We start from the raw sequence: 13,654 nt of genomic DNA, 5'->3' as shown, positions 1-13,654 counted from the left end.
GTATATACTAAAGAGGAGCAAACAGTTTTACATTTTTTACCTTGCTTTAAAACAAATACACTTCCTCTACCTTAAACTACTTTTAGTGATAAGTGAATTATACTTATCCCTGGAACTAACCTTTTTAAGCCATCTTCTTTATAAATGAGACACTGTTTCCAGAAGCTCAAAACAAATGTGCACTTCAGTTATTTATTTCTGTCTTAAATATATAACAGCAGAGGTACATGCTTATAATTCACATTATTTGTTATTTAGGCTATCACACATGACAAAGTGAGCTAACTAGAAAAGTCTTTAAGGTTTTAAAAAAAGGAATAGCTTTAAACTTGTTTTCATTTTTAAAGTGGTAAAAACTCTCTTCAACAACTTTTATAAAACAACTGGCTCCAACTGAAATAACAAATACCATTCTGTCTGATGTGCTGCAAGACAGATTGAAGAGAAAAACGTTCCCTTTAATAATTTTTCCCTGAGTTTAAGAACTCTAGGACTTAACGTAACATTCTGGAAAGGTGAAAGCTGATGAAGATAAAACTACGATCAAAATCCATAAAATCATGATTGAAAGGAAACTAAAACTACAGATAATTCTTGAAGATGCTAAGAGGTAAATACTAGGTCAAATAAAAACTCTTGCTCATAGCAATAAAGCTGAAATGACTCAGCATTTTAAAATAAAAAGGTATATACACACACATGCACACACACACATATGTATTACCCTTATATTTATGTAATTAAGACAGTTGTGTATACTTGTGAGGCACATTCCTAGCATTTTAAGTTTGGTGCCATGCAGACCAGTTCTGGCCTTTCATAAAACGATGCCATGTTGTAGATTATTGGCCTACCCAATAGGTATGCCTACTCAATTTTTATTTTCATATTGCAATATTCTGCTGTTCTCCTAATAAGTAGCTAGTAATAGAGCCATTCAAGTTTTCCATTCTGTACCATGTCCTTTTACTCTTAAACCACTAATGTAACTTACATATATACGTATATATGTTCACATACACGCATACATATTTCTGATTATGAAAGTAACACATTTCACTATACAAAAATACTGAAGGCCCAAAGAAGAAAATAAAAAGCATCTATGGTCGCACAACCTGAAGAAAGTCATCCAGCATTGTAGTATGGATGTATGTGGATTCACGTGAGAGTAGGAATGTATCTACTGTGTGAATCTTTTAATAAAATTGGGACCACAGCGTATCTATATTATTTTTTATGCAGCTTTTTTTCACTTAACAGTATACTGTAAACATTTTCCTATTCAAGTCTTCATTTCTCAATCTATGTCAAGTCATTACTAAAGGACACTCAAGAATCTTCTCATGAATTCACGCTGAAGTTGCTCAGCATTTAAAGCATACTTGGCCACCTGTAAACACAAGTGATCTTCAGGTCACGTACTTACAGAAAATGACATCGCTGTGGCCTGTGTTTCCACACGGCTGATCTTAGTTGCAGGCAGGGCACATGTATCATCAACTAAAAACCAAACAATTCATCATATAAGACTTACATGATCACTTATCAAACAGACACATTAAAATATAATTTATAAACATAAAAAAATAGCCCCAGGGAAAAAAGCACAATAATTAGAAATATGGACCCTCTAACTCAATTTCATTCACAATGTTCATTTCTCAAGGGTTTGATGGCCAGCTAGAACTTCAGAGAATGTTTACCAAAGATGAAACACAATTCCTATAGCAAAAGAATGAAACGAGAATTTATAAAATCAGAAATCTATCAAGCTGGAGGAATTGTTACCCCATAGTCTAAAGAATAAATCTTTTCTATGGAAAAAAAATTTGCTGAATATATTCACGGTAGGAAAAACACATTCTGAACGTATTTTGGTGTGTGCTGATTTAAATATTTTATGGAAGGCAGAAGAGTATGTTATATAATAATTTTAATTGGAATGTTTTATCTGTTTATATATAACTCAATCCAAGATGAAATGCAATTCCCATCTAAACAAGTAAGTTTGATGAATTTATATACACAAATGGTTCAAAATACAGTATGTGAAACACATTTCAAACCTTCAGATTTGGTACTGAATGTTGTTAGTGAAGTTTCATCTTTAACAACTGCCCCATTTGTACTGGATGATTCAGTTTTAATGGTCTGCTGGGTTACCATAGTTTGTGCGCTGGAAACAGAACTGGATACAGAAGTTTCAGGGATTACTGTTCTTAAGTCCAGGCAACTACTTAGAACACCTATATTTGCTGAAGTATGAGGACCTAAAATTAAAGTGAAAAAAACAATTATTAACATAACGCCTGCAATAAGTATGCTATCTTATTATGGTTCTTGTCACACGTTCTTGGTATTTCAATTTTAAAAATCATAAACACAGGCACTGCAAATGTCATGCATATGAATTAACCATTAGGCTAAACATAAAATGTTTAGAAAAATAAAGTGGACTACAGGGGCACCTGGGTGGCTCAGTCAGTTGAGCTCTAACTCTTGATTTCGGCTCAGGTCACGATCTCACAGTTTGTTGAGATCGAGCCCCATGTCGGGCTCTGCGATGACGGCATGGAGCCTGCTTGGGATTCTCTTTTTCCCTCTCTCTTTGCCCCTCTCCTGCTCATGCACTCTCTCTCTCTCTTAAAATCAATAAATATTTTTTAAAAAATAAAGAAAAGAAAAATAAAATAAAATGTACTACATAGATAACAGATGTCCAACTTCTCAGGTCCTTCTTCCATTCTAAACACTGAATCATTGTTCTTGGACTCTTCTAAATCATAGATCAAATGCCTTGCCTCCCACTTTAGGGGAAAAAACAGAAGTCATCAGGCATGAATGCCTTGAGTTTTCTGCCTTCTTCTGCCCTAAACTAGAAACACATTTATGATTGGGCCCATCCTTTCTATCTTCTCTTCCATTTCAGAGGACGAACTGACCTCTCTCCAGAGGAAGGATAATCAATCCTCCTGTGATCTTGGTTCTATCCCTTCCCCATATTTTGGGACCCTCTTTTATCAATCATTCCTTTCTCTTCAGGGTTTTCAGATTCTTTTTTCATTAGCAGTTTTTGGCGCTCAGTCCTTAAACATTATCAAGTCTCTCAAGCAAACAAAACACCCATCTTCTTTGACCCCACAAATCTCCAGTTGCCATTACCCCTCACTAATTCCTTCAGAGCAGTCTCTACTTCCCTGACCTCTTCAAATTTGGTTTCTACCCCTCTACTCTAATGAAATGGCTCTGGCAAACGTCAGTGATTTCTAAGGGATGCTTTCCAATTTCCACTTACTTGACCTTTCTGCAACATAAACAATGCCGGCCACATACTCCTTTTTTGAAGTTGTTTCTTTCTATGACTTATAATTACTCATTCCACAATATTTTTTATGCTTATTTGTTTTGAAAGAGAGAGCGAGAGAGAAAGAGAGAACAAGCAGGGCAGGAGCAGAGAGAGAGAAACCCAAGTGGGCTCCACGCCATCAGCGCAGAGCCTGAGCAGGGTTCCATCCCACGAACTGTGAAATTATGACCTGAGCAAAATCAAGAGTTGGATGCTTAACCAACTGAGCCACCTAGGCACCCCTCACTCCACAATACTGAGGACTTACTATTTACCAGATATCATGCATGCTTCTACAATGGTGAAATAAAGCAGGCATGGTTAATACTTCATGAAGTTATAATCGTGTGGTAGAGAAACATGCATACACAAACTGAGATGACCACTACTGAGAAAAAAAACAGGACACCAATCTACTTGGTTCTTTTCCTGGCCTTTTAAGAACCCCTTTTCAATCTCTGTAGCTGGCTTCTTCTCTGCAGATGACTTTTTAAATGCAGGTGTTCCCAAGCCTTCTCTTTTCTCCATTTACATATTTTCCTATGTTTTCACTACCATTCATAAATCATACATCTCTCAAACACATATATCCTGGACACTGCCAGGTGCTAAGAATCTCGCAGTGAACAAGTCAGATAAAGTCACTGCTCCTTGTGGGGCTTATATTTTAGTTACCCTTAATTTCTAAATTTATACTCCAGCCAAAAATTACCACCTAGACTCTACACCTAAATATCCAACTGCCGATTAAAAATCTTTACCAGTATGTTCCTCAAGTGTCTCAAAAACACTAAGTTCAAAGTTGAACTTACCTTTTTCCCAAATCTGTTCTGGCTCCTATATTTCATTTCTTGATAAAGAGTATCATCACTCATTGAATATCCAACCAAAAAACTGGGAGTCATGGTAAACTCGTTTTTATTTCTCATATCCAACCAGTTTCCAAGGCTAGTAATAGATGCTAGTTTCTAAAACTCTCAGAAATGATATATTCTCTCCTCTCCAATCCACCCACTGCTTCAGTCTCTGGTTATCTCTTAGAGTCCTAAAAGAACCTTCTACAAAGCCTCCCAAATCATTTCCTACTCCAGTTCTTCTGATGGTGAGGCCAGAGTGTTCTTTCCAAAACAACAATAACAACTAATCATGTCACTCTTCCACTTTTGAAACATACCAGCTACTCCAACCTACAAAGAAAAAGGTCCAATCTCCCCTTGTTAACCTGAGATTGGGTAGCCAATCATTCACAGATTTGAATGTCTATGATCTGTCAGTGATACTGTCGCTGTACAACCACTCTGGTTTTCCCATTTGTTTCGTATTAATTTTTTCTAAACTGTCTTACAACATACGATTTGGAGTACATTAAGATTCTGAAATCTCAAAGCTCCGATTTGTTTTCAAGAGCATAAACTTCTTTATAAGATAGACATAGAAAATCACTATAAGAAAGAAATATAAATTGAGGTCCAGGACCAGGCTTTTATAATTTTAACCAAATGATTCCACCTGAAAATCAATAAAACAAAAGTGCCCTCCTTTTGCACAGGTGATGAAATAAGGAAAAATTACAGGAAATTATTTTCATTGAATATTCTTACCTACCACAGACTCATTAAGAAAAATGGAAATAAAGGTGTGCCTGGGTGGCTCAGTTGATTAAGTGTCTGACTTTGGCTCCAGTCACGATCTCATGGTTCATGAGTTTGAGCCCCACATCGGGCTTTCTGCTGTCAGCATGGAGCTCGCTTCGGCTCCTCTGTACCCCACTCTCTCTCTGCCCCTCCCCCTCTTGCACTGTCTCCCCAAAATAAACATTTAAAAAAATGGAAATAAAAATAATATTCATCTTGTTAAGTTTGTATCACTGAAGAGGCATTAGATTTATATCAGCTGTCATGACTTTCTCAAATTAAAAATAAAGTCACGTTTCTTTTCTTTCCCTTTCTTTCTTTCTTTCTTTCTTTCTTTCTTTCTTTCTTTCTTCTTTCTTTCCTTTTTAATTTTAGAGAGAGAACACAAAACTGAGGTAGGGGGGCAGAGGGAGAGAGAGAATCCCAAGCAGGCTCCACGCTCAGCCTGGAGCCCGACACAGGGCTTGATCCCACAACCCTGGGATCATGACCTTGGCCGAAATCAAGAGTTGGATGCTCAACCAACTGAGCCACCCAGGCGTTTCTAAAGTCACATGTTTCTATGTCAGGGACATCAGAATGAGATTTATAAAATAACTTTAGATACTGAAATCAGATACAATGTATCTGAAATGGCATCAGAATATTCAAATGAACTCATTTTAAATATAAGGATCACCAAAGTACAAGCTGTCGCATGAATGTAATCAACAGTTCTCATAAATGAACTATTTTTCTGAGGATAATCCAGTTATTTCCTAAACAAATATTTACTAAATGACTACTATTAACCAAGCATGGATCTGGGTGCTGAGGAAATAGAGATGAACAAGAAAATCCCTGCCCCAAATAGATAATTTCAGATAGTTCTACGTGCTAAGAAAATACAGTAATGGGAACGTGACACTGAACATACTGGCCAACCTCAAATGTCATAAAAGAGCTTGCCTCATTTGAGTTCCATACCTCATAACTAAGCTTTGCAATTCAGGTCAGTGCTTTCTTAGTATCCTGACATCACTCTAACTAGGGTCAATGTGGATAGTTTATTATTATTTTGAAAATGGGTCAAAACCATACAACATTTACTTTTTCAGAGACTATAATTCCCTATTGTTATTATAAAAAGCTTTGGCTTTACTTAAAGTGCCATCTTTGAGGCACCTGAGTGAATGAGTTGATTAAGCATCTGACTCTTAGTTTTGGCTCAGGTCATGATCTCATGGTCTGTGAGTTCGAGTCCTGTGTTGGGCTCTGCACTGATGGCACGGAACCTGCTTGGGATTCTCTCTCTCTCTGCCCCTCCCCTGCTCGCACTCTCTCTCTCTCTCTCTCTCTCTCTCTCTCTCTCTCAAAATAAATAAACATTTTTTAAAAATGCCATCTTTATACCTTCATTTTTCCTTAACATATCCACGACACAACTATTATGATTAGAAGTATTAGTTGCCATAGATGGATGTAAAGCAGCATTAAAATCAGTTGATGCTTTGAGATCTGGTCTGTTTTTCACAGAAGTTCCTTTCATAGGTGTATGTTCAGTTTTTGCACTGTTCGTTGTATCGCTGATCTATAAGAAATAAAACAGTTTATTGTAGCAAACAATGTTCAGTTAAATAGAAATACATGTGAAAAACAAGCAAAATAATTTACAACGTGAATGCTTTTGAAAATAAATTTACCAAGATATAAAACAGTTTAAATTATACACTTAATTTGTATAGGATTATTCTTTAAATTTTACAACAGTTTAAAAACCCATTTCCTCCCTTAATCTCCATTCTCAGAAGACCAGTTATAAAGGGGAATAGGAGGGTATATTCTGGGGGGGGGGGGAACCCCAGACTATGTTTTATGAGTGGTAGTTAGTATGCAAGTAAATATGTATGCAGCACAGGCGACAACACCAGAGCTACTGAGTTTAACACATTTGTCCAATTTTCTTAACAAAGTCAGCATGGATTTTAAAGACCTGATGACTCCTAAAAATAAAATCTCAGTTCAAGCAAATGAATTATTCTATATGACTGAGTTTCCAAATAGATATCAAGATTTAATACATACACATATCAATATTCTTTGCCATTAAACATTTTTAAATAGCAGTCTCTTTAATTCTGTTTTTCTTTGCCTTCTTGTACACACTATAATTAACACATTTAAACTTTTTGATAATTCAGGTCATCAAGGTCAACATCAGTTACTATACAGCAATATATATGGGTCTACTGAGCCATAAAAGTTACCTGGCTTCATTCAAAAACCCCACTATTGCTGCCCCCTTCTACTTACCTGTTTTTTGTGACTTTTCTGTCTCCATTGTCAATTATAACTTCTCATGGCTCTAGGATATTTGTCCACAACAGCCATGTTCAGAACACGTGAGCTTATCCCTACATCATTTCCCTTGAAAAGAATCTACTGTATATGCAGACAGCAGCTTGCCATATAAAACCAGTGTAAATCCTAGTGAGCTTATTCATTAGTCTCTACAGATACCTACTGTGAAGCACTTCATAAACAAGAAATAACCTCACAAACATCAGTGTTCAACTTAGCAACTCATATTCTTTGGCCAATGAAGTACATAGTAAAGAAATATATTTCATATGCGTTTTTGAAGTACATCTTTAGAAACTTAAAACAGGAGTGTGTACGATACTTAGAAATGTCAAAATACAGATTTCAAGACACCGTAAGTATAAATTATAATGGATTAGCCTCTGATGCTGTGTGCAATGAAGGTAGACTTTAGTCTCCTGGTTAGGGGTTCTCAATCCAGGCCAGTGCCACAGTGCTCTATGGAGCTTTTCCTTAAAACCTGAGTTACCTGGGCATCATCCTAAAGATTCTGATTCACTAAATCTCGGGAAAGGCTTGGGATTCTGTATATGTTTGTTTTTTAATCTCAGAGGTGATTCTAATATGCAGCCAGAGTTAAGAACCTCTGTCCTAGGGTAATATGCTACAAATATTAATAAAAATTTGGACTCTAACCACAAACATTCATTTACCATCATAAATTTTTTTTTAACTTACACTGTTAGGAACGGTGCTATTACTGCCTGGTCTGTGAGGGTCCATTCTGACTCCTGTAGGAATGAGAAAGTTCAGACTGACATGCTCTAAATTAGCTTCAATAAAATATATTACAATCAAGTATTTCTGAAAGTTATGTATTAAAGCTTAAAAAGTAGTATCTTTATCAAAGTTAATCTATTTTCTTAATAGTCTGCTTACTGGTTGATTGAAATCCTTTCCAAAAGAACATGTAAAATGAAATCTGCTTTTACTTTCCAAGTGCCTATTACTTTGAATACTTGTTTAAAAAGCTGAAATATTTATGAAAGCTAATTAAAACCATCTCCTGAAGTCAGGTAGCATGTCGAAACAAGGAAGTACATCAGAGTGAACTGCAGAAAAAACATTCTATCCTATGTGTCTATGCGTTCTACCTACCACATCATGATGGGAAGACAGGCAAGTTTCGGAACTGAAATGCAACATATTTGATTAACCAGGCAGAAAACATCACATCATAACATTTTTAAAACTAGGCCTAATCACAGGCTTTCCTGTAGTCACTTTTTAAAAAAGCATCTGAACATGCAAGCTTCCAGGTGAAAATTATGTTACCTTGTAGATTTGGTGCCAGTGAGGAATCTGATGATGCAGTTTGGTGTGGCAAGTCTGTATTTAGCTGCAAAAGATAGCCCTCAACTGTAGGCACTTCATCCCATTTGACGTGGAAAGAGTTGGTAGTGGCTTTGATCAGCTGTACTTGTGATGGTGCCGGCGGTTTCTCTAAAGAACAATATTGATATTATACTTTTAAGTTTCAAATGTATCAAGAGTTTGCTTGTACAATTTGTGTGGGCCTGGGGCTCTGAAAACATCAGCAATGAGTATTTCACCTGTTTACCCACAGGGAGATGTATTCAGATAAACTTAGCTATAGTAGGTCAAATGAAAACAGTTTGGGGTTCTGGTCTTACTTATTTATTTAATTCCTTATACAAATAGAAAAATTCCAAGCCATGTGAGTCACCAGAATCAGAAAGAAATATTTAATCCTAGAAGTGGGGGCAGGGCACCAAGTATTTTATAGTTAGAGCTACATTATTTTACCTATGTAAGTTTTTAATTTAACGAGCCAATTTTCAGCCAATAGCATACATGTTAGAAATACTGTTAGTGTTAGCAAATATGATTTGGACATGATATTTTGGGAAAACACAACTTCTTGATGTTAATACCCTTTTATCAAAACTTGTACTACCCCAAACAGGTAACTACTTTGATATAAAATATTACAACATTTCCAAAACAAGTTAACAATCATAGGCTTTTAGAACTAGAAAGAAGGATCTGAGATTATTTCTACAATAGCCTTGTCCTCTTTTTGTTTACCTACCAATTCAGGGAACTCACAATTCCTAAGGGAGTACATTCCATCTTTGGACAGTTACATAAGAAAATTTAGTCTCCTAGTGAGTTGATATCTATAAGCTATATTTTAATCATTATAGAACATGTCTGATATCTATCTTTTTGTATCTTTTATTTATTTTTTTATTTTTTTATTTAAAAAAAAATTTTTTTTTTCAACGTTTATTTATTTTTGGGACAGAGAGAGACAGAGCATGAACGGGGGAGGAGCAGAGAGAGAGGGAGACACAGAATCGGAAACAGGCTCCAGGCTCTGAGCCATCAGCCCAGAGCCTGACGCGGGGCTCGAACTCCCAGACCGCGAGATCGTGACCTGGCTGAAGTCGGACGCTCAACCGACTGCGCCACCCAGGCGCCCCTATCTTTTTGAATCTTTTAGAGAAGGGGTCAGCAAACTGGCTGGCTTATGGGCTAGATCCAGTCTATGCCTGTTTTTGTAACTAAAGTCTTGTTGAAACACAGCCATGCTCATTTGTTTATGTATTAGTTATGACTGTTTTCATTCTACAGCAGCAGAGTTGCATAGTTATAACAGAGACCATATGCGGCCTGCAAAGCCTAAAATATTTACTATCTGACCCTTTACAGAAAAAAACTGATGACTATGATTTGGAGGATAAGTAAGTCTAGTTCCTTCAACTATTCCCCATGTAGTTTCCTCCATGATCCTATTCACAACCCAGTTTATTTATGTTTCTTAAAGACAACCCACATAAGGAAACAAAAAGAAGACAGGTCTAAGAAGTATACTACTTACACAACAGAAGCTTGCATGAAGAGAAAATAGAGAAAACAGAAGGGTGCACATCAATGAAATAAATCAAGAAAATTCCCAGAACTGAAGAACATGAGTTTACAGACTAAAAAGGCCCAATGAGTATTCAACACACTGGGTTAAAAATAGATGCACCAAAGCACATCACCATGAAATTTAAGAATAATGGAGACAAAAGTCCCAAAAGCTATCAAAGGTGAGGGGGAAGGTCACATTTAAAGAAACAAAAATCAGGGGTGCCTGGGTGGCTTAGTTGGTTAAGCATTCGACTCTTGGTTTTGGCTCAGGTCATGATCTTGCAGTTAATGAGTTTGAGGCCTGCATCGGGCTCTGTACTGACAGTGCAGAGCCTACTTGGGATTCTCTCCCTCCCTCTCTCTCTCTCTGCCTCTGTTGCATACACTCTCTCTCTCAAAATAAATATGTAAATTTTTTAAAAAAAGGAACAAAAATCAGAAGTGGTTTGGGTTTCTCAACAAAAACACTAGAAGCTTAAATACAATATAACAATGCTTTCAAAATTCTGAAGGGTAATGACATCCAGTATCGAATTCTATTTCCCTGCAAATAGCCAATTAAATGGAAGGAAGACTGAATATATTTCCAGACAATGCAAGATCTGAAAATAAATTTATCTCCTATGCACTCTTTTCCTGGGATGTGTTCCACAAAAAAAGAAAAAGTTAACTAAGACAGGGAAAAATACAGGAACTAGAAACAGGGAATCTGGCACAGGTGAGAGGCAGAAGATATCTCCAGGAAGATGATGAAGGGAGACTCCAGGATGATAGCTGTGCACGATTTGTGGAGCAGGAGAACCATGCCAACCATCCCAGATTGGAGCAGGAGATGGTTCTTGTCTTTTCTTTTTTTAGTTTATTTATTTATTCTGAGAGTGAGAGAGAGAGAGAGAGAGAGAGAGAGAGAGAGAGAGAGAGAGCATGAGCAGGGGAGGGTCAGAGAGATCATGACATGAGCCGAAACCAAGAGTTGGATGCTTAACTGACTGAGCCACCCAGACCAGGAGCCCCAGGAGAAATTTCTTCAAGATGATGAAATATGATAGAATATATTTGATGCATCTAACCACAATGAGAGAAGATTTAAACAAATTAAAGAGTATGGACTGAATTGGTCGTAAATACATACAAATCAAAGACAAACAAAAATGACAATTATTAATCCATGGCATGGCTCACCTGTGAACAGTGTTTACATGGTCATAAACAATGACTACTCATCTAACAAAATTGCTGCATAACCATATTGAGAGAATGGGGGTAGGAATGGTATAGAGCAGAGAAGCAAGGAATGGTGGGAAGAAGAGATAAATCCTTAACTGTTATAGTAGAAAGTGATCATTTTATGCCTAAACTGAAAAAAATCAAAGTAATATATTAATGTTATATGGAAATATGGAAGGAAATCCCAAAAGGATTGTTTAACAGAGTTGAAAGCAGATGCTTGTGAAGCAAGGAAAATGAGAGGAAAGTGGGAGCAAAGGACTATTTTTAATAAAAAGCCTTATGGCATTATTTACTCTTAAATGCTATCAAACTCACAAAGATTAACTATAAGTGAAAAAGAGCAAGATGAAAAGCCCTCATTTCCCCAGTTCCCAAAATTCATGCCAACTTATCAAGAGGAGAAGCAAAATCTAAATTCCAACTTTATGATAGTAGCCATGATTACTTTTAAATTGACATCGTCTAAGGTTTATGGAAAAACTGGCCATTCAGAGCCAGTAGTTTTTAATCTTTTAAAAGTCACAGATCACTTAGACAATCTGCTTCAAGTGATGTATTCACTACCAAGAAAAATTTATACACACACATTTTTTCTTCCAATCTCAGGGATTGAAGTTTATCCTTGGACTTCAGGTAATAACTCCCAATTTCAAAGATGCAACAGTAAGTTGGATTTTCTATATTTCTTTCCCGCTTGCTAGTATGTGCTTCTTCCATACAAAGCATTTAGTCTCTAACTTTGTTGTTCAATTTATTATTTTTTCAATTATCTTTTTTAATTTTTTTAAATTTACACCCAAATTAGTTAGCACACAGTGCAACAATGATTTCAAGAGTAGATTCCTTAATGCCCCTTACCCATTTAGCCCATCCCCCCTCCCACAATCCCTCCAGTAACCCTCTGTTTGTTCTCCGTATTTAAGAGTCTCTTATGGGGGCGCCTGGGTGGCTCAGTCGGTTAAGCGTCCGACTTCAGCTCAGGTCATTATCTCACGGTCCGTGAGTTCAAGCCCCGCGTCGGGCTCTGTGCTGACAGCTCAGAGCTCAGAGCCTGGAGCCTGCTTCGGATTCTGTGTCTCCCTCTCTCTCTGCTCCCCCGTTCATGCTCTGTCTCTCTCTGTCTCAAAAACAAACATTAAAAAAAATTTTTTTTTAAATAAAAGATTAAAAAAAAAAAAAGAGTCTCTTATGTTTTGTCCCCCTCTTGGTTTTTATGTTATTTTTGCTTCCCTTCCCCAATTTTTTTTTTTAAATAAAAGATTTAAAAAAAAAAAAAAAGAGTCTCTTATGTTTTGTCCCCCTCTGGGTTTTTATGTTATTTTTGCTTCCCTTCCCCTATGTTCATCTGTTTTGTCTCTTAAAGTCCTCATATGAGTGAAGTCATATGATATTTGTCTTTCTCTGACTAATTTCACTTAGCATAAATCAATTATCTTTTTTTAAAGTTTATTTATTTATTGAGAGAGAGAGAAAGAGAGAGACAGACAGAGGGGCAAAGAGAGAGAGAATCCCAAGCAGGCTCCGCACCAGCAGCATGGAGTCCAATATGGGACTCGAACTCATGAACAGTGAGATCTATGACCTGAGCTGAAACCAAGAGTTGGATGCTTAACCAACTGAGCCACCCAAGTGCCCCATCAATTATCTTAATTTTTTTTTAAATTTTTTAAAAATGTTTATTTTTGAGAGAAAGAAAGAGCACAAGTCAGGGAGGGGCAGAGAGAGACGGAGACACCGAATCTGAAGCAGGCTCCAGGCTCTGAGCTGTCCGCACAGAGCCCGATGCGGGGTTCAAACTCACAAACCACGAGATCATGACCTGAGCTGAAGTAGGATGCTCAACCAACTGAGCCACCTAGGCGCCCCAATGTTTATTTATTTTTGAAAGAGAAAGAGAGACAGAAACAGAGTGCGAGCGAGGGGAGGGGCAGAGAGAGAGAGAGTGAAACACAGACTCTGAACAGGCTCCAGTCTCTGAGCTGTCAGTACAGAGCCTGATGCAGGGCTCGAACTCATAAGCTGTGAGATGATGACCTGAGCCGAAGTCAGATGATTAACGGACTGAGCCACCCAGGTGTCCCTCATCTTTTAGATAACACTTTGGCATACTACTGTATCCTTCCAGAATTTTCTATTTATACACTTAAAAAAAACCTGGAATTATAGATATGTTTTATAATCTGCTTTTCTCATATAACAG

General features: G+C 37.0%; 1 protein-coding gene across 4 annotated transcripts in view; it reads right to left on the bottom strand.

Annotated features, from left to right (window-relative positions):
• HCFC2 (host cell factor C2) overlaps positions 1-13,654 on the bottom strand; it is a 47,918-nt gene that overhangs the window by 18,174 nt on the left and 16,090 nt on the right. For all 4 annotated transcript variants that reach the window (XM_047065031.1, XM_047065029.1, XM_047065030.1 and 1 more), the window contains exons 8-12: positions 8,620-8,787; positions 8,023-8,075; positions 6,376-6,553; positions 2,070-2,273; positions 1,430-1,503 (exon numbers count right to left, since the gene is read on the bottom strand). In XM_047065031.1, the coding sequence (XP_046920987.1) occupies positions 1,430-1,503; positions 2,070-2,273; positions 6,376-6,553; positions 8,023-8,075; positions 8,620-8,787 (677 nt within the window). The remainder of the gene's footprint in view (positions 1-1,429; positions 1,504-2,069; positions 2,274-6,375; positions 6,554-8,022; positions 8,076-8,619; positions 8,788-13,654) is intronic.

Source organism: Lynx rufus, unplaced genomic scaffold (assembly GCF_022079265.1).
Source record: "Lynx rufus isolate CCGP_SWC_20201006 ecotype Redwood Valley unplaced genomic scaffold, mLynRuf1.p SCAF_7, whole genome shotgun sequence".
In the NCBI taxonomy this organism is placed as follows: Eukaryota; Metazoa; Chordata; class Mammalia; order Carnivora; family Felidae; genus Lynx; species Lynx rufus.
This window is presented reverse-complemented; position numbering and strand designations above follow the sequence as displayed.